Source organism: Pteropus alecto, unplaced genomic scaffold (genome assembly GCF_000325575.1).
Source record: "Pteropus alecto unplaced genomic scaffold, ASM32557v1 scaffold239, whole genome shotgun sequence".
Lineage (NCBI taxonomy): Eukaryota > Metazoa > Chordata > Mammalia > Chiroptera > Pteropodidae > Pteropus > Pteropus alecto.
Window position 1 is genome coordinate 14,128,377 of NW_006494613.1, and position 22,187 is coordinate 14,150,563.

The 22,187-nt window shown below is 33.3% G+C and overlaps 1 protein-coding gene across 4 annotated transcripts in view; it reads left to right on the top strand.

The window, feature by feature from the left end:
* The window catches only part of ZNF654 (zinc finger protein 654), a 74,026-nt gene that overhangs the window by 19,249 nt on the left and 32,590 nt on the right, over positions 1-22,187 (top strand). For all 4 annotated transcript variants that reach the window (XM_006926247.3, XM_025042492.1, XM_015600174.2 and 1 more), the window contains exons 2-3: positions 5,361-5,506; positions 20,739-20,820. In XM_006926247.3, the coding sequence (XP_006926309.1) occupies positions 5,361-5,506; positions 20,739-20,820 (228 nt within the window). The remainder of the gene's footprint in view (positions 1-5,360; positions 5,507-20,738; positions 20,821-22,187) is intronic.

Below are 22,187 nucleotides of genomic sequence, written 5' to 3' on the forward strand. Positions count from 1 at the left end.
CCTCCAGAAAAAATGAGAACATTGAAATTTGAGGGGAAGAGTTGGAACAAAATAATTTATTTTTAAATTTTAAAAAAATTGAGCTAATTTTTATACTTGGAGAAAACAGTACAGTTATCAAGAACAGGAAAATAACGGATATAGTATTCACTAAATTATAGACCTTATTAGAAATTTACCGGTTTATCCACTAATGCTTTTTCTATTCCAGGATATTATCTCTGATCTCATGTTGTATTTAGCTGTTATTTCCCTTTCGTCTCTTCTAGTCTGTAACAATTCTTCAGTTTTTCCTTGTCTTTGATGACCCTGACATGTTTGAAGAGTACTGATCAGTTTTCTTGTAGAATACTCTCTAATTTGATGATTTCTCATGATTGGAATGAGTTTATGCATTTTTTTGGCAAAAGTACCACAAAAATGCCATTGTGTCTTTCTTGGTGTATCATATCAAGAGATTTATGATAATGATGTGTTTTCTTGTCTTATTTCCCTTGATGGCTTGTTTAAGTTTGTGTGTGTGGGGGGGCAGGTTTCTCTGCTCTAAAGCTACTATTTCTTTGTAGTTGATAAATGTCTTGAGGGAGATACTTTGAGACAGCAGATCCTGCATCTGCTCAAACTTTCACATGTAATATTAGTGTTGATCCATGGATCTTGTCTGCAACAGTCATTACTCTGTATTTGTCTGATGGTGATTCTCTATTTCTTTTTTATCCTGCTATGTTCTTTATTGGCATTCTATTGTGAGGAAGAGCTGTCTCATCTCTAGCATTTATTTATTTGATTATTTATATCAGTATAGACTCATGGAAATTTATCTGGTTCTATGGATTAAAGTCCAATATTATCATTTATTTTGTTGCTTAAGTTGTTCCAGCTTTAGTCATTAGGAGCTCTTTCCACTTGGCTCCTGTGTTTCTGCATCCCATCGTTTTTTCAGCATTTCATTACTTTATGACACCACAGAATGTTCCAGTCTCCTTGTATTTTCCCTGCACCAGCCCTGCTAGGGGAGGGCTATAGGAGCCCAAGTTCCCTTTTTTGGAGAATAGTGTTTAGAAACCAAGATTTTGCCCCTAAGTGTGCATAGTGCTCTTGGAATGTCATCACTCCTAGATCTTCTCAGTGGACAAAACTAGGGAATATTTGTGTGTGTGTGTGTGTGTGTGTGTGTGTGTGTACACACACATACAGTGGCTACATTTCAAGTGAATAACATAATCATACTGATGGGATGGGGAAAAGACTAACTTAATGTTTCTTACCGTGTTTATTTTAGCCACGTAGAAAACTAACACATTCATTGAATGTATAGATTTTGTTAATCTTTGTTCACCAGATTAATACAGGTATGCAATGTAGCCATTTTTTGAGTCTCTTATAATGGAAGGTAATAGTAATGTGTTTTCTGGTTTGTTAATCAGATTTAGAAAGTGGATGGATTCACTGTAAACAAATGATGAAATTAACATTAGTGAACAGCTTTACTGACGCCTGTGAACTCAGCGAGGTGTATAAAATATTGAAAGTTGATGACAGTGGGAGACTTCAAGGTGGAAAATGACAAGGATGTGAATGGGCAACCAATAGAAATGCAGTCATGCTTGATACTGTGTTAATGATCTAGTTTATTATTACTTGGATTTAGAAATCAAGAGGATTGTTTGCTCAGTGACAAATTTGTGTTTGGCAGTCTTCATTGTTGTGTTAGAAAAAATGAGAGCTATCAGTTAAGAAACAGATAACTGTATTTTATTTGACCACATTATATTTTTGGGGTTCTTTAACTGCTACATTTCTATTATTTTTATGCATTTGTGTATTTGTCAGCTCCAGTTACCATAACAAAATATCAAATTTGGTAGCTTGAACAACAGAAATTTATTTTCTCACGGTTCTGGAGGCTGGAAGTTTGAGATCAGGATGTCAGCATGGGCAGGTTCTAGTGAAGTCTCTCTTCCTGGCTTGCAGACATCTGCCTTCTCTTTGGGCATCACCATGGCCCATGGTGGGGTGGGGAGGGGGTGGAGTGGGAAGTGGTGAGGGAGGGTGGGGTGGGAGGGAGTGGGGAAGGTAGAATGGAAGGAGGAGGAGATCTTTTCCTCTTACAAGGCTACCAGTCTTGTCTGAGTAGGACCCCTAACCTACAACATCATTTAGCTTAATTCTCCCCTCAAAACTCGATCTCCAAATATAGTCACATTGGGTGTGAAGACTTTAACACATAAATTTTAGGGGGATACATTTCAGTCTATAGTAATTTAAATGATACATTTTAGCGTCCCTAAACAATGAATGTAATTTTAACTTAATAAGTTTACATTTAGTTTCTATTTTAACAGTTTTATTTCTCCTTCTTAATTCCCCCCTCCCCCACTTCCACCCCTGACCTATGGATGTTGCTGTTTCCCCTTAAGAACTGAATCTCTCAAGGCGGGGCATGCACCCAGGGCCTGGCGCCCCCAGGGTGTGATATTTTGACAGTTTTAACAGAGAATAAATCTGTGTTCATTCTCACAGTAATTTGCCTTGGTAAATTAAGGTATGACAGTGTATAGTATATGCTATATCCCTTATGGTAAATTGCATTGCAGTAATGTTTGTTATGACCTTCAAAATGGAAAAAAAAAAAAAAAAAAAAGGTTCCTACCAATCCCTAATGGACTGCTGATCTTGAGTCTCTGTTTCTTAGACCTATTTCTTGGAGAATTTAGAACTGTAGTAAATAGTTGATTTTAAAGGTCCCGGTAAATACTATTTCTTTGTTTGCAGCAACTTCAACGTGATTCTGACCATTATGTTAAATCTGTTACTTAATAGAATATAAAAGAAAAGGAAAAATGAAAGATGTGTTGCTCACTGTCCTATGGCCAGGTAGAGCACATGCAGATTATGATGTTGTGTTATTAGCTCTTATTAGCTGAGTGCTTATGATAGCACTTATAGCATAGGAGAAAAAATTCAAAGTAAAAGGATAATGTAATGTATAGTATTACATATTTTAAGGAACATATTTAAAAGAAATAATGTTATGGTGGTATGTTAATATTATAGTGAATTAGCAGTGTCTGGTGTGACATTAAATAGTGTAAGAAGATATGTAAATTTCAGTCAACTTTGTTTATGTCCCTTCAAGGGTATTGTGGCTAACATATTGTAAGTGTTGTCAACAAGGACTTTTATTGTGTTAGATTTGGGCTCAGGAAAATCAGGCTGGGTATTAGTAGCTAAATGTTGGTGAGTTACGGAAAGCTATAATGAAAATGGAAGCTGAAAAAGTAGGAAGCTTCTCTTCTAAGGAGATAAACCCAGCCCCCAAATAGGAAACGAATAAGGTTGTAAGTAGACATGGATTAGGGCAAACTATTTGGGACTGAGAACAGGAAAAATGTGAGACTGTCAGGTGCCTGTTTTTTATGTGGTACTAATATAGTGTTGTGTGGCCAAAAAGAGACAATTAAGCTGGTCGGTCAGATACTTTCGTCAAAAGTATGTTACATAAAAGAATGTTTATCTAACATTCTTTTTTTGGCCTATAGTGCTTTAGAAAAGTCTGTCCTACTCGGGGTTATCATAGTTAGTAGTAATTTTTACTTTCCAGATAATAAGGGCTATAAGATCTGGAAGGGATACAAGTACACAGAAATAATACTCTCTAGCTTTCTTTTTTACTGGCACATGGTCCTAGAAACATTGGAGACATATGCCAGCTACCTGGTATTGCAATTTGTCAAAGAACTATGAAGGGTATGACAGTTTATCTAAAGCCTGCCACAATATCATGGGTGCTGGCAGAAAACATGAAACTCGTAGGTGAGAGATAAAGGACTTTATTATTCATGGCACAGCAAGCAGCATGAGCTTCAAAGTTCACGATGGTTCCCTTTGCCCCTCAAGTCTCATAAATGTATTGGGAATGGCTCAAGCAGATTCTTCACTCAAAGTAGGTTTTAATCACAGCCCAGGAACCCCAAACTTAGGGAACCCTAATCTCTTGTAAGGTCTGCAAGCATATCAGCCTAACCTTTGCTCCAGAGGAAGACGACATCTCGATTTTTCTGGACAGAAAATAGACTCACTGGTCTTGAGGGAGACATCATCTTTATTTTTCAAGGCTGTTTCTTATAAATATATTTGAAAAGATGAAGGCAGTCAGAGCCTCTCTTTGAAAAGCTATAGAAATACAAGAGACTGGAAAATTATCTCCCAACGGGAAGTGATTAGTATGAGAAGTCCTTAAGCTCTGAATATTCTTGGCTTTTTCCTTCTGCTCTAGTTTTCCCAGCTTTTAAATCAGTGTTGGAAAACTTTTTCTGTAAAGGGGCAGATGTTAAACATTTTACGTTTTGTGAGCTTTATGATTTCTGTCATTACTATTCAACTCAGCTGTTGTAGCCAGAAAGCAACCATAGGTAATATGTAAATGATGAACCTGGGTATGTTCTCATAAAACTTTATGGACATTGAAATTTGAATTTCATATGATTTTCACACATCACAAAATATTTTTTTCAACCATTTAAAAATATAACATCCATTCTTAGCTCATGGGTTGTACAGAAACAGGCAACAGGCCAAATTTGGCTTGTAGGCCATAATTTGCCAATATGTTTTATATGATGATTTTTGAAAATATACAGCAGTCTGGCATAATTTTATAGATCATAATTTTATAGGTATACGTTTTTAGATATATATTATAGGTCAATATTTTATAGCAATTGATAGTTCTAAAATGTTTTCTCAAATTATCCCAAGGTAAGCATTAGTGTCTCCATTTTATTGTGAGGAAACTAATGCATAGAGAAGGAAGATGACCTATCCAATTCATAAAACAAGTGACAGAGCCAAGACTATGATATGGACTATTTTCTCCATAATATAGTACAGTTTAAATTTTCATAATGAGAACATCATGTCACTATATCTTTAATTCTCACTTGTTGCCAGAATGCTTAGAGTTCAGTCTTACAAATAATGATAATAATAATGCATAATCATTTCTGATTTTCTTTATGACTATATTTTGCTGTCTAGCTGTTTTAATATTTGATAACTGGTATTTTGACAAGCATGATATAGGAGGTGAAGAGTATGCATGTTACAAAGTTTGGTAAAGATTTAGCAGCTGAACAGTACAGTCATTCATATAATGTTCTTTTCCACATTTTTAAAGATAATGGTTAATTTTCAGATGTTTACCATGAAAACAAACAATATGGAGCTCCCACCCAATCATGTGTGTTCATGCTTAACTAATATTATATTATGTATTATGTAGTACATTTAAATGTATTATGTAGTACATTTTATCCAAGTTTAAAAAAAAATGTACTTTTGGATTGCTTTCCTATCAGGTGGTTGAAGATTATGCTGGAAGATGGCAGGTGCCTTTGCCACAGCTTCAAGTTCTTCAGACTGCACTTTGCTGTTTTACATCAGCCAGCACATCATTCCCAGATGAATGTGAGCACGTACAATATGTTTTGAGTAGCCTTGCTTTGTAAGTACTCTTCTTATAAAGTATTATTTTTCTTGATGTATTTGAGAATTGGTTTTTATTTTCTCTGTAGAAGGTACCTTTCCTAAAGTCTTCCCTCAAAAAGGCCATCATAGTTAACAGAAGGGGTCCCTAACCCCCGGACCGGGACCAGTACTAGTTTATGTCCTCTCAGGAGCTGGGCAGCACAGGATGAGGTCAGCAGTGGGCGAGCGAGCAAAGCTTCATCTGTATTTGAAGCCGCTCCCCAGCTAGCATCACCGCCTCAGCTCCACCTCAGATCATCAGGCATTAGATTCTCACAGGAACACTGGTCCCTGGTGCCAAAAAGGTTGGGGACCACTGAACAGAAGGACCTTAAATTGGCCAGAAAAAGGTTAGGAAACTCCTTGTTTTAAAAAATACTTGTAGAGGACTTTGAGTTAAAGATCATAAACTGAGCACTTGGGTTTATCCTTTTTACCCTCCTATAATTAGTGAAAAGAATTGACAGAAAAAAAAGAACACCCAAGAAAATTCACAGTGAAGGGTTTAGCAGAAGCTTTTGCAGATCTCATCAGGCTCCTTAAAAAGTTTGAAAATATGGACTCCAACACCAAAAGGTTTTCATTAATAGAGAGGAATGTGCATTTTATGCTTACAGGCAAATCTATGAAGAAAAAAGAAATAAACCAAACAAACTACCATGGACATATTTCTGAAGAGTGAGATCCTGAAGAAATGACTCAGGCAGGTCCACCTGGAGATATTCCAGAAGTCATAGTTATCACAGGAGATGACAGCTCTATGTGTGTTATTGCCCCTGAAGACTGTCCATTGAGATAAGATGTGGAAGTGAGAGATAGTGATATTGATAATCCTGACCCTCTTTAGGCCTACACTAATGTGCATGTTTGTGTCTTAGTTTTTAACAAAGAATATTTAAATAGTAAATAAATAAATAAAAATTTAAAAATATAAAACTTATAGAATATGGATATTAAGAAAATATTTTTGTACAACTGTTCAATGTCTTTGTGTTTTAAGCTAAATATTATTACAAAAGAGTTAAGTTAAAAAACACAAAGTTTATACAGTAAAAATGTTACAGTAAGCAAAGGTTAATTTATTATTAAAGAAAGAAAAACATTTTTTAAATTTAGCATAGCCTAAATGTACAGTGTTTATAAAGCTTATAGTACTGTACAGTAATAATCCTAGGCCTTCACATTCAGTCACTACTCACTCAGTAACTCACCTAGAGCAACTTCCAGTCCTACAAGCTCCATTTATGCTAAGTGCCCTATACAGGTGTACCATTTTTTATCTTTATTGCTGTATTTTTACTGTACCTTTTCTATTTTTAGATAGGTTTATATACACAAATACTTATGATTGTGTTTCAGTTGCCTACAGTATTCAGTATAGTAACATGCTGTATAGGCTTATAGCCTAGTAGCAATAAGGTATATATACTTTATAGTCTAGGTGTGTAGTAGATTATACCATCTAGGTTTATGTAAGTGCACTTTATAATGCTCTTACAATGTCAGAATCACCTATCAATGCATTTCTCAGGACATATTCCTATTTTTAAGCAACTCATGACTTATATGTAAAACATTTTTTAAAACAAAATTACCCTCTGCCTTGTAAAATAGGAAGATAGTCTGGCTTTACCCCCTCCCCCCAGAATCTTAGAGAGGTCTAGAATTTGAACTTGCAAGGTATGAACTAGAGAGTAGGGAATGATACTTTGGGACAATGCAGATAAAGAAGTTAATTGCAATTTTTCCATTCAGGCCAGTCACCAGGCCTTAGGGCCTAGAGTGAGGTGGGGAAACAGTATTGCTACTTTTTACGTTCTGTCAATTAAGGGTTCCTCTTTGAGACAGCTAGCTAACCACTTAATTATCCTGAAGAAAAAATTATCAGTCACCAAACTCTAGACATGTTCATAGGGCTCCCAATTAATTTGCTCATGGCCTTATTCTTAAATATTAATAGGTATTCAGGAATCATCAAACATATGAGGAATGCCTTTAACTTGAATAAAATACAGTGAAAACAAACAAAATATCTGGAAGTAATAGTGTTACTATTGGAGGGAAAAAAGCAAAATATAAAATTTATAATGAATATTTCAGAGAGAGTTGAGAAAATATGTATAACATTAAAACATCAACGTATCATGCTGTATGAAAGGAATAATGAGATACCAAAAATGAGTTTGAGGAAATTAAGAAAATACGATGGCTAAATTTTAACCTCTTTCTGTAGGAAGGTTGGAAAGTAAAGTTGAAGAAATAATGAAGAATGTAAACCAAAACCAAAGAGAAGGAATGTATCATTAAAAATAATAATAATAATAATAATAATAATAATAATAATAATAATATGGTGGTTCTAATTAGAGTGCCAGAAAAGAATTTAGAGAAAATACACTGGAGGAAATTTTTGAAGATGTAATAAAAGAATTCCACAGAACTGAAAGTCATGGGTTTCCAGGCTGAAAGAGACCAAGAAATGCTCAGCACAATGAATATGAAAGATACTCAACTAAATACATCATTTTGCTAATTCAAAATATCAAAAATGAAGAAAAGACTTAAATACCTTCTAGAGAGGAAAAACTAGGTTACCTGTAGAGGAACAAACATCAGATTGATTTCAGTCTTTATAAAACCAACAGTGGGTGATAGACTATAATTAATCAGTGTCTTTAAAGATTTGAGGGGAAATTACTTTCAATGTAGAATTTTACACTCAAACTGTCAGTGAAGTATGGGAGTAGAAAGAACATTTCCAGTCATGAAAAGACCTAGAAGATTGACTTGTCCACATACCCTTTCTTGGGAAGTTATTAGAGAGGGTGCTCCAGGTGAGAGTATAATATAAAAAGTCAGATGACAGTGAACCTAGAAAACAGTAGTTTTTACTTTAGAGGGAAGAGAAGTCTCAGGATAGCAATAGGTTTTACAGATACGTCACTTCATAAGGGAAATATCCAGTAAAATTGGAGATTTGAGACTAACCTTGAGAATTTGGAACCATTAAAGGTAATGCTAAAAGACAAGGCAAAGGAAATAAAAAGGAAATTAGACACATCAGGAAAATTAAAAATAATCTGAACAGGAAAGGACACAGAGTCATAGAAACCTTAGATGTGCTCTGAATATTATTTATATAGTTTTCTTAATGTAAATGATGCTTATTGACTTTAAACTTAAAAGTACAAAAATAATTATAGAACAGAGGGAAATTATTAACTTTCAATGTAAGAGTATTTAATGGAACTTGTGAGTTGAAAGTGAAGTACAAGGGCACGGTATCCTTCCTTTAATTCTTATTTTACAAACTGGAGTATCAGTTGTACGTGAAACCATAAATAAAGAAGTAAAGTTACAAAGATAAATAATAGAGGAAATAATAATATTGAGAAGGTGGAATTGGTTGTGTGAGGAATTAAATTCTCCCATGCAGGAAGTCAAGAGATAATATTTTATTGCTTGCTAGCTTTTCTACTAATGCTCATGAAAATCAAGAAATAATAGCAAAGATTATTAAAAATATTCAAAGTTGTTAATTCTGAGGCATTGGACTAGCGAGAGAGAAGGTCGAAGGCTTTCTATGCACTTAGCATTTTTCAATCTTAAAGGTTTGTTAATTTCATATATATAAACTAGATTTTTTTTGTTTTATTTCTATATAAAAAATTGAAGAGTGTATGTACATTGTGCTTCTTTAAAAGTGTATTTGTATATATTTAACACTGTAGGAGGGAACTATGTGAGGAGATGGATATGTTAACCAGCTTCATTGTGATTATTATTTCACCATCTATATGTATATCAAGGCATCAAGTTGTACACCTTAACTATATACAATTTTTATTGGTCCATTATACCCCCCAATAAAGCTGAAAAAAATTGTAGGGGTGGGGAGGAGAGTTCAGAATATAACATTACTTAGATTTGTAAGAGCGAGACAGTTAAAGAGAACTATATTTTTACATTTAGTTTATCATGCCTAAATAAATATGGGAAATGTATTAGGACTTTTGTTATAATTGACAAATCTTACTCAAGCTAATTTAAACAAACAAACAAAGAGGCAGGGGGAGGGGATGCAGAGGGATTTATTAGATGACTAAACCATGGAAAATCAAGCATTAGTACTAGTTTCAGGATTTTCTGAATCCGGAGAACAAAATATTATCCAAAACTTTTCTCTCCCTTTCCATTTTTTCCCTTTTGGCTTCATTCTCTCAGGGCTGCTGACAGTTTTGGCATTAAACTTAGTTTATTAACCAAGGAAGAAGAGACCCCCTCCTTCCACCTTTAATACCCAGAATATTTGGAGGACTTGGGTCCAGCTGAGGTTATGTGTCTATTGCTTGGACTAATCACTGTTTGAAGAAAGTGTGGTAACATTTTTGTTTCAGTCTGATGACAGACCCACCTTGTGGCTAGGAGAAATGAGGAGACTGCATCAGCAGCCCCATCAGAACCATAGAAATATTGGAAGGATAAGCAGTTCCCTCAAGAAGTGAGTGAGGTAGCATGAAGAACTGGCTAGGTAGACAAACATAATAGATGTCCACTACAGGGAATATTTTTATATGTTGTTTTGAAAGCTTCCAAAATGATTTCAGTTAATCTCTACTGATTTCTGAGCAAAAAAAAAAGTATTACTAGAAATATATTATTTGTAAGCAAGAAGTATTATTCCTCTTTCAGTGCCTATATGGATTTTCTTCATTTATTCTATGATCTTTGTTAACTTTAATGTTGTAATGTGAAATTGCTTTTAAGGCTTACAAAAGTACTTTTAAAAAAAATTTAAGTCATTGGTTGACTTCCGTTTTATTGCTTGCTAGCTTTTCTACTACTGCTCATGAAAAGAATAACGTATTAAGCAGAAGCAAACCTTATCTAAGACAGTGTAGGCAGAAGAAAATTATCTTATAATTTATAGTAGTGTTTCTTATAAAGAAAAGATTTTGCATTGTTTGAATTTACTTTAACAACATTTAATTATATTTTTAATACCAAAAGAATGTGGTGGTACTATTAAAAGAGTAGTAGGTCTATAATTCTGTTTTATTTAAATAAATATATAAGCCAGAAAATTTATCTGACAATTATTCCATAGTTATTCATTCAGTCATTCTGTAAATCTCTGTGCTTGGTTTTAGGGATAAAGTAGAAAATAAGATACTTAAGTCCTTGTTCTTAAAGACTTTACAGAGCTAAAAGATAATAAGAGTCACATTATTGTGTAATTGTAATCATGAAAGAATTACAGGGTACAATGAGAAAGTCTAACAGGGAACTTGACTTGGTCTTGGAAGTCAGGGAAATGCTAGATGAACTAACACTTGAGCTGAGATCTGAAGAAATGGTAGCATTTAATTACATGAAGGAGCATTAGAGCCTCCCAGGGACTGCAAACAGAATGTTCAAGGTGCCTGGACAGGATGTCAGGATATTAATGGATTTCATTATAATTCATATCTATTTGTAGAATTCTTATTTATGATGTATATCATGTATTTTTAATTTTTAAATCATGACATACCTAAAATTTATAGATGAACTAAAGGATCAACTTAAGTAATATCTATAATATTCTCTATATAAGTGCATCTATCTATATAACATAGATATCTACATAACATATAAGTTTCTATATTCTGTGGTAGTCTGGACTATATGTCCACCTTCATAAAAGCCTATACCCAATTATACATTTATATATGAAGATCTGCCTTCTATAGGCTTGGAGACTCTAAAAACTACAGGTTTGTTCTTTACAGGGAAGGGAAATAGATTCTATTTTTATTCATTACTGTTTTTTAGATTTTATGGTAATGAATAGTCATATAGAGATTTGTCTTAAATCAACTATAATTTTAGCTGGGATGACCCTCCCTGTAAACTGTATTTTTGAAAGAAATGAAGATTTTGCTATGTGTGTATGTATGTATTTGCACAAAAAAGAACCTCAAATTAATTCCCTTTTATATATAAGAAGACTGAGGCCTGAGAATTTAGGAAAATTTTGCAAATCTGAGTTAAGTTCTGACTTTTTTCTTAGTGTTTTTGTGTTTTAGATTGGGTAAATAATTCCTAAGTTTTAAAAGTAGAACAAAGTTGAACACCTTGAAACTAAGTGGACCTTTAAGATAAATAACATAGACTTTACCAGTTTTACATAAAATTAAAGTAAACTTTAATGGTGCCTTCTCAGCCTCCTTTAGCCCAATGGAAAGTAAATGTTCATAGATTTCAGCATTCCAGGCACGGTTAAGTGTGAGACAGGCGGTATTTGCTTGGCAGCTATTAGGTCCACAAGGATTCACAGGGTCCACAGGAGGAGGGCACTAGTTCATCTAGTAGCGTTTAGCATATGTAGTGGCAAACACTAAAAGTGTATAGTATGCCAAACTGCCTATGAAAGAATACCAGAGGGCCTTCTTTTTCATGGAATCGAGTGGGTATAATCAGCCTCTTATTTAGAATGGCTACACATTCATGTGCTAGCCCACACATGTCGTGACCTAGAGACACTTTCCGATTATGTTGCTGAATTGTACTATATTTTGAACATAGAATTTGTGTCTAATTTCAGTCTCTGTTACAGCCAAGTTTTATTTGGTTGTATTTATAACTTGGGTCTAGACTTTAACTAATTTAGAAACAGCCAAGAAATCAGAGGAAGAAGGACTAATTGTAAAGGGCCATTTGTTTTTTAGGGGGAAGGTGGTGGTTTTGATTTGATTCCCTTACTAAATTCCTTAAACGTTGTTTTGTTTTTCTTTATCATTGCATTATAACATTTTGTTCCCAGGATTTGTTATAGCTAAAGTCAACATGAGAGAAACCTGTGTGCATTTATTTATACTGGCCATTTTAGAAACTCCAAATTTTATTTGGTGCTAGTTGTGACTAGAATCTTTTTCCCTGTAATTTTGGTCTTTATTGCTCCTTTTAATTTTGGAGTGAAGTAGTTGAGACTATAGTAATTTATGGCCAAAAAGAGGGATTATTAACTAGTATATTTGTGTTGGCAGAGATGAAAAGTGATCAGGTGATGACATACCCTATTCTCACCCATATTAATATAGTAAGTCCTCACTTAACATTGTTGATAGGTGACTTTAAGTGAAACGATGTATAATGATACCCGTTTTATCATAGGCTAATTGATATAAATAAGAATTAAATTCCTACAGCATCTCATCAACATTATAACAAAATTACATTGAACAAAACAATGTTATTTGAGGATTTGTATGTATCAGAATCTAGAGGGAGGTACATGTGTCATTTTTTAAAATGGTATTTGTTCTTCTAATATAACTAAAGGAAAGAGCTTGATAATTCTCTTAGTCATGGTACACACACAAAAAAAGTTAAAAAGCAGTAGACTAAAAGCTGTTCATATTGCTATGGACTTAATAGACATATACATAATATTCCATCCAAAGGCAACAAAATACACATTCTTCTCAAGCTCATGGGATAGATATATGTTAAGCCACAAAGCAAGTCTTAACAAATTTAAGATTGAAGTCATATCAAGCATCTTTTCTGACCACAGTTGTATGAAAAAAGAAATCAACTACAAGAAGGAAGCTGGAAAACTCACAAATATGTAGAGAATAAACAACATGCTACTAAACAACCAGTTAGTCAAAGAAGAAATCACAGAGAAATTAAAAAAAAAAAAAAACCTTGAAACAAATGAAAATGGGTATACAGTATAACACCACTTATGGAATGGAGCAAAAGCAATTCTATATAGCAATAAATGCCTATCTCAAGAAACAAGAAAGTTTGCAAATAAACAATCTAACTTTACACGTAAAGGAACTAGAAAAAGAAGAGCAAATAAAGCTCAAATTTAGCAGGAGGAAGGAAATAATGATCAGCGCAGAAATAAATGACATAGGGACTAAAAAGATAATAGAAAAGATTGATGAAACTAAGAGCTGGTTTTCTGAAATGATAAAAGTAAATCTTTAGGTAGACTCACCTAGGATATAAAGAGGCTCAAATAAATAAATCAGAAATAGATGTTACAACTGATACCACAGAAATACAAAGGATCAGAAGAAACTAATATGAACAAATATGTGCCAACTAATTGGATAACCTAGAAGAAATTAATAAATTCTTAGAAACATACAGCCTACCCTGATTGAATCGTGCAGAAATAGAAAATCTGAACAGACTGATTACTAGTAAAGAGATTTAATCAGTAATCACAAACCTCTCAACAAACAAAAGTTAAAGATCAGACAGCTTCACTGGTAAATTATACCAAACATTCAAAGAAGAATTAATATCAATCCTTCTCAAACTCTTGCAAAAAATCAAAGAAGAGGAAACACTTCCAAAATTACTTTATGAGGCAGGCATTACCCTTATACCCAAACTGGACAAAGGCACCACAAGAAAAGAAAATTACAGGTCAATATCCCTGATAAACATAGATGCAAAAATTTTCAACAAAATATCAGCAACCAAATACAACAATACATGAAGAGGATTATACACCATGACCAAGTGGTAGTTATTTCACAGATGCAAGGATGGTTCAATATCTGCATATCAATCACTGTGATATACCACATTAAGAAAATGAAGGATAAAACCATATGATCTTCTTAATAGATGCAGAACATTAAACATTAAACAAAATACAGCATCCATTTATGATAAAAACTCTCAACAAAATGGATAGAGAAAATGTTCCTCAAGTTTGTAATAGCCATATATGACAAGTCCTCATCATCTAACATCATCATACTTAATGGTGAAAAGCTGAAGTTTATCCTCTAGGATTGAGAAAAAGATAGGGATGCTTATTCATACCACTTTTATTCAACAGAGTACTGGAAGTCCTAGCCAGAGCAATCAAGCAAGATAAATAAAAGGCATCCAAATAAGAAAAGAAGTAAAATTGTCTCCATTTGCAGGTGACATGATATATATATAGAAACCCCTAAAGACTCTACCAAAAAATTGTTAAAACTAATAAACTAATTCAGTAAGGTTGCAGAATACATAATCAGTGGCTAAAAGTCTGTTGTGTTTCTATACACCAATAAATGTCAGAGAAATTAAGAAAACAATCATATTCACAATTTCATTAAAAATAAAATACCTAGGAATAAATTTCACCAAGAAGGTAAAATTAATTTTGTTAGAATGTCCATACTACCCAAAGCAAACTAAAGATTCAGTGCAATGTCTATCAAAAATACAATGGCATTTTTCATGGAATTAGAACAAACAGTTCATAAAATTTATGTGGAACCACAAAAGATCCTGCATAGCCAAGTCAATATTGAGAATGAAAAACAGAGCTGGAGGCATCACTCTTCCTGATTTCAAACTATATTATAAAGCTAACCAAAACAATATGGTATTGGAATAAAAAGAAACATATAGATCAACAGAGAGCATGTAGAACAGAATAGAGAGCCCAAAAGTAAACCCACACATGTGTGGTCAATACATTTACAACAAAGGAGCTAAGAATATACAGTGGGGAATGGATAGTCTCTTCAATAAATGGTGTTGGGGGAACTGGACAGCCACATTTAAAAGCATGAAACTGAACCACTATTATATCATACACAAAAATCAACTCAAAATGTATTAAAGACTTGAGCATACAACCCGAAACCATAAAACTCCCAGAAGAAAACAGACAGTAAGCTCCTTGACATTGGTCTTAAGAGCGATTTTTTTTTTCATTTGATAACAAAAGCAAAGACAACAAGAGCAAAAATAAACAAGTTGGACTACATCAAACTAAGGAACTTTTGCACAGCAAAGGAAACTACCGATAAAAATAAAATCAAAACCACGATAACATATCACCTCACACCTGTTAGAATGGCTTTTATTAAAAAGATAATAAGTGTTGGCAAGAATATAGAGAAGAGAGAACCCTATGCACTGTTGGTGGATGTGTAAATTGGGAAACAATTATGGAGGTTCATCAGATAATTAAAAATAGAACTACCATATGATCCAGCAATTCTACTCTTACATATCTGAAACAAAAACACTAATTCAAAAAGATATTTGTATCTCTGTGTTCACTGAAACATTATTTATAGTAGCCAAGACATGGAAGTAACCTATGTGTACATCATTGGATGAATGGATAAAGAAAATGTGATATACCACACATATATATGTAATGGAATACTATCAGTCATAGAAAAAGAAGGAAATATTGCTATTTGTGACAACACGGATGGACCTTGAAGGCATTATGCTAAGTGAAATAAGATAGAGAAAGATAAAATATGATCTCACTTATATGTGGAATTTAAAACAAAACAAAACTCAGATGCAGAGAACAGGTTGGTGGTTGCCATAGGTGGGGGTCGAAAGGTAGGCCAAATGGGTGGAGGTGGTCAGAAGATACAAACTTCCAGTTATAAAATAAATCGGTCATTGGGATGTAATATACAGCATGGTGACTATGGTGAATAATACTCTATTGTATATTTGAAAGTTGCTGAGAGTAGATCTTGAAAGTTCTTACTGTAAGACAAAAATTGTAACTGTGTGGTAATGAATGTTAACTAGACTTTTGGCACTCGTTTTGTAATATTTGCAAATATTGAATCATGTTGTACACATGAATCTAATATAGTGTTAAATGTCAATTACAACTCAATCGGGGAAAAAAAAGAACATCTCATACGATCAAGGCACCAAGACAAACATATATTTTTTAATATTTAATATAAATAAGTGACTCATTTTGTCTATAGCTTATTGGTTATAGTTCTTAAGCTATAATATTCTGAAAGTTCTCCATTCTAATTTTGGAACTGGAGGGACAGAAAATAATTTCCTGTTGGTCTTGTTAGGGAATGATCATCAGTAAGTTTATTTTTGTTTCCTTTTTCATTTTCTTTTTGATTAAGATATATAGGTTATTTCAATCAAGATCTAGTTAGGGAAATATAAGTCATGCTAGATAATTTGATAGAGAATTTATTTTAATTCATAGAATCTTTTTCAAAGTTATTAGAAGATCCAAGAGAGAAGACAAGGAATGGATGGTAAACCCAGACTTAGCACTCTAGTAAGTTGCTGTTAGCTCAAGGAATAGAAGAACAAAGAAAGGATGAGCTATTGGTAGAGCCCAGAGACTAGAATTGGTTGATGAAAGGAAGAGGCACTGACTTATATGAGAAGGGACCTCATAAGAGATGTAATTATTGCTGTAGAGGAACCTGAAACCACAGATTCAAAAAACGCGGAGAACAAGGAGGATAATTTGAAACACACACACAATACCTATCACCTAGATCACAGAGATGCATAAATTCAAACTCTGGTAAATCACAGAGCATCTTGAAGGCCACTAGAGTAAAAGATGTTACATAATTTAGAAGACTAAAGTTAAGAAATACAGCCAACATCTCAAGAACTATGCAAGCTGGAACACAATGAAGTGACATCTTTATTGTGCTGAAAGAAAAAAAAACTTTTAACTCTCAATTTGAGAAAGAGAAATAAGAATGTTTTCAGGAAAGCAAAAACTGAAAGACTTCATTCCCAGAAGACCTGAACTACAAAAAAATGTACCACAAATATGATGCCAGATAGAAAATCTACCTAAAGAAATTAAGAGAACTTGAAATGATAAAAACTGAAAATATATATAAAATGGAATTTTGATTATTTTTAATCACCGTGAAACGTAACTGTTGTAGAGCAGGGAGGGGGCAAACAATTTTTTAAAAGGCCAGATAGTTTAGACTTGCAGACCATAGAGTGTTGTAACTATTCAACTCTGTTCTTGTAGCCTTTGACAATACATAAATGAATGTATATTTCTTTGTTCCAGTAAAACTTTTACAAAAACTGGCATCCAGCCTATGTGTCATATTCTCTAAATGCCAAAACTAAAGCAAAAATTGCAGTAGAGGTACTGTTGGTTTATAGAATATTTTAAATTAAAGTGAATGACAAAAATAGCACAAAGATTTATTATGTTGTACCCAAAGCAACATAATATTATTTGAAGGCAGGCTGGGACTTATTAAAGATATATATTGTCAACCTTGGGGTAATCACTAAAAACTTAGAATACAGAGGTGTATATATTAAGCCAAAGTGGAAATGAAGTGGAATCATAAAATTACTCAACCCGAAAAAGTCTGGTAAGTTTTTACCATTTGTAATATATGGGAAAATATGGTCTGACTTCTAAGCATCCTGCTGACAGAATATAATTTATTTCATAAATAGGGACTGTAGTGGTACTCTGGTTATTTAAGCTTGCATAGCTAATAGGAGTATACTGATTGATGAAAGTCAAATAAGTATGATTATGTATGGTATCATTTTTTTAAATTCGGAAGGCATACTATCTATAATGTAGTCTATGTTTTTATATGTCATTTTGTTTAGATAATTCTGTTTTGAATAATTTAGGTAAATGAACTGTAGGTAACCTATAATTTGGACTAGGATTAATTATAAATTGATTAATGTATAGACTATTACATATTAAACATATTAAATATATACTTACAAACATCTTAAACATTCAGCATTAAAAACTGATATAAACATTATACAATATTACATTGTTGGAAAGAAACCTTTTCTAACAATCTTCATAATTTACGTGAAGAAAAATTAATGTCTTATTTCAACAAAATTGAAACATACACAGCTGAGAAGAACAAATCTGTGAAGATCTTGTGTTTCCTCTTAGATTGTTGAAGGAAACTTGGATGGCAATGTTAACAATAAAAGTAGTGTACTATATTATTAGCAAACACCTATAGCTCTACCAGGGATTTTTCTAAGTGCTTTATAAGAGGTAGCTACTATTACTGTTTCTATTTTATAAATAAAGAAACTGAGGCATATAGATATTAAGTGACTTGCCCAGGGTTACATGTCAAGTGAGTGGTGGAGTTGAGATTCAAACCCAGTGTGGTTCTAGACCACAGGTAAGTAAAAGAGCCAGATATTTTAGGCTTAACACTTAAGGTCTCTGTTGCCACTACTCACTGTAGTGTGAAAGCAGCCATTGTCAATATGTAAATAGATGGATGTGATTGTGTTCCAATAATAACTTATTTATTGATGGTGATATTTGAATTTGATGTAGTTTTTTCTTGTCATGAAATACTCTTTTGATTTTTCTTTTAACAATTTAAATATGGCTAACTATTCTTACTCTTGCATTAGATAGCAACAGGCCTTCCTTGGGCCAGATTTGGCCTGTGAGCAGTAGTTTGCCAGCTCAGCTCTAGAGTGCTATGTATAATTTGAGGTCCTACTTTGTTCTATTTTGGACATATTTACTCTGTGCCCTTGAATTGTTTTCTTCCATGAGGGTTAGACAACTTGATTTCTAAACATTTAGTTGATCCCTTGGACTACTAGTCAATAGGAAATACAACAGGTATGAAACATGAGTTTCTACTTCTACATGTACACAAATGATAATTCAATAAATATATTTCTGCATCTTTGCTTAGCAATATATCTTGGAGTTTTTTCTTATCTACTCATAGAGATATAAATATATATTCTCACTAATACTTTCATTAATATTTGCATTATATTTCATTGTATGGATGTATTGTAATTACCTAGTTCCCTGGAAGAGTTAGACATTTAGTATGTGTCCGTTCTTTTGCTACTACAAACCATCTGTGGTTGCATATCCTTATATATACATCTTTGAGTTTATATGTGTATATTTGGAAGATTAAATTCTTAGCAGTGGAGTTGTTCAGTCAGATGGCATATGTGCATTTTAAATTTTGATGACTATTACTGTGTTGCCCTTAAAAGAGGTACTATTTGTCATCCCTCCAGCAGATATCAGAGCCTATTTTTCCACATCAGAACTGTCATAGAACATATCAGCATTTTCATTTTTAAAAATATGAATATAATTAATTCGGCATTTTTATTTTAAAAAATATGAAGGAGAAATGGTATTTCATCTTCATAAATACTATTTAATTATGAGTAAAGTAAAGCATCGTTTCATATTTGAAAAAAATCTGCTTGCATTTCTTTTCTGTGAGTAGTGTCTCCCATTTTTCTACTGGGGTGTTGACTTTTTAAAATTACTTATATAAGCTTTTTAAGTAAGGAAATCAGCAAAGATTATTTCTCTGTATCATTTTGCTTTTGATTGCTTTTATGGTTTTTAGTCTATTGACATTTTAAATTTTAACTAGTCAAATTTATAAAAATATTGGTTTATGGGGTATGGTTGCTATGCTACATTTAGAAGAGTTTTTGTAACTATTGTGTAATACTTAGGTCTTTTATATAATTTTTAAAATGATATAGTCTCAGTTAATGTTTGCATTTTAAAATTTTCAGTCTTCATTAGTGATTAATTTTGATTAAAGGCAAGAAGTATTTATAAAAAATACAACTTTAGCTATTCCTAGTTGAGTATCTTCTGCATGAATTAAAATTTAAAGATTTCAAGGGGTTTATTATTTGCTCTACTTTAGGATTACTAAGTAATATATGATAATTTTATAGGTTTCCATGCTCATGATTAGGAAGTCATATTTTTTCCTGTATGAACTCATGAATTATTAAAGGCACATAAAATATTTAATAATGGTATTTTCCAAAATAATTTATTTAAAAATAAGGAACCACAGAATTTGGGGAGTTGCCATGAGTGGGATAATCAAGGTAAGCCTAGAGTTTGAGGATCCATGTGTCATTAATTGACTATATAAGCAATGATATTGCTAATATGTAAATGTTGGCTGAGAGTTTCAGGGTAACCCTCTAACTTATATTTTTATGTCAGTTGATTCATCCTTTATATCCCTCTGAAAAAAATTAGATTTTGAATTTTCTCTGGAGCCCATTTTACTAGAAATGTATGCCCATTTAGCTCATCTTCACATGTGTACCCATATTTTTGCCACCTGATATACTGCTGCATTTTCTTTTTTTTTGCAGTAAACACTGGTAGACATGAATAATGTAATTGTTCATTCTGTAGTTCTAGAACATCAGTGTATTTCTTTGCATTTTCCTTGAAGACACTTCTATTTTATAAAAACAACACGAATCCTAATTGATTACTGTTTCAAAACCACTATTTAAAAACTAGATATCTGTTATTACATAGCTATTATCTTTTGAGACTTTTAAATTGGGGCAAAAAATCAAAGAAGTGATAAAAGTTATCATTCACTTATTCTTTTTAGGAGTTTCTTTGAGTTACTGCTGTTCTTTGGAAGAGATGAGTTTTATGAAGAGCCCTTAAAGGATATTCTTGGATCATTTAAGGTAAAACAATTTACTACTTCTCATTTTTTTCTACATTTAAAACGGAACTTTATTCATCCCTAAAAATGGCATATTGGTTATTTATTGCTTATAAGTTTCTATATTTACTAAAGTGGTGATGCTTAGGATCCTGTTATGCAGGAGGAAAACAAATGTTTCTTAAAATGAACTTTTAGCTGTATTTCTAAGCAGTTCCAATTCTATATTTGGTATACCAGAGCCTGCGGCCACCACCCTTATAAATTCCTAAGCACATCCTGGACATATACTCACTTTATTGCTACAGGCTTAGGTTTTAAAGCCCCATGTAGAGCTCAGCCCTAGTGAAAAGGCTTTTTTTTTTTTTTTTTTTAATCTAGATTAGAATCAGGCTGTCAGTCCCATGCCACTTTTTCCCTTGGCTGTACCCTGATTTTCTCATCTATTTTCTCAATAGCCTTCCCAACATAGGAGGCAGTTTTTTTGTTTTTGTTTTTTGGTTTTTTTGGTTTTTTGCACAATCTGTATGAAAGAAGAGAATAAAAAAGATCCAAGACCTCTCCTGTAGATGGCAAGAACATTTGATCTTTTTACCATTTACTTAGGAAGCAGTACTTAGTACTATGACTCATTAATGTGTTTTTGGCATTGTTTCATCACGACTTCTCTGGGGCGGAATAAAGGAAGATGTGCTTAGAACTACCCTTAGGGGTAAAGTGTTCAGATAACATATCTTACATTTATTCCTGTGGCAATATCAAGAAAGGTTGATGGTCAACCAGAAGTATTACTGCCTACCTTGAGGAAGGAGATCAAAAGAGTAACAGAAAAGTTATGCAGTGCTTTCTTTCACTCAGAATTTTTATTTCATATTTATTGAAAGCAAGCTTTTAGACTGAATAGATTTTTATGGTTGATCCTCTGGTGCATACACAAAATAAGAAGATTATAAATGAACTAAATTGACAAAGGCAGGGGTCCCCAACCTCTCGGCTATGGACCAGTACCAGTCCGTGGCCTGTTAGGAACCAGGCCGCACAGCAGGAAGTGAGTGACAGGCAAGTGAGCGAAGCTTCATCTGTATTTGCAGCCACTCCCCAGCTCCAGCATCACTGCCTCAGCTCCACCTCAGATCATCAGGCATTAGATTCTCAGAGGAGCACTAGTCCCTGGTGCCAAAAAGGTTGGGAACCACTGGTAAGGTATATCTAAAACTTCTTCACATTCAGAATCTGACTCTAGATTTGCCTTTCCACTTAGTTAGCAATGTCTTTTTTTCTATATCATTTGGTTTTCAATAACATCAAAAGTGTTGGTGAAAAACTAAAAGCTATTGGTACTTGGCTTTTAAAAGCTGAAGCTGGCTTTATGGTTCTGTTTAACTAGCC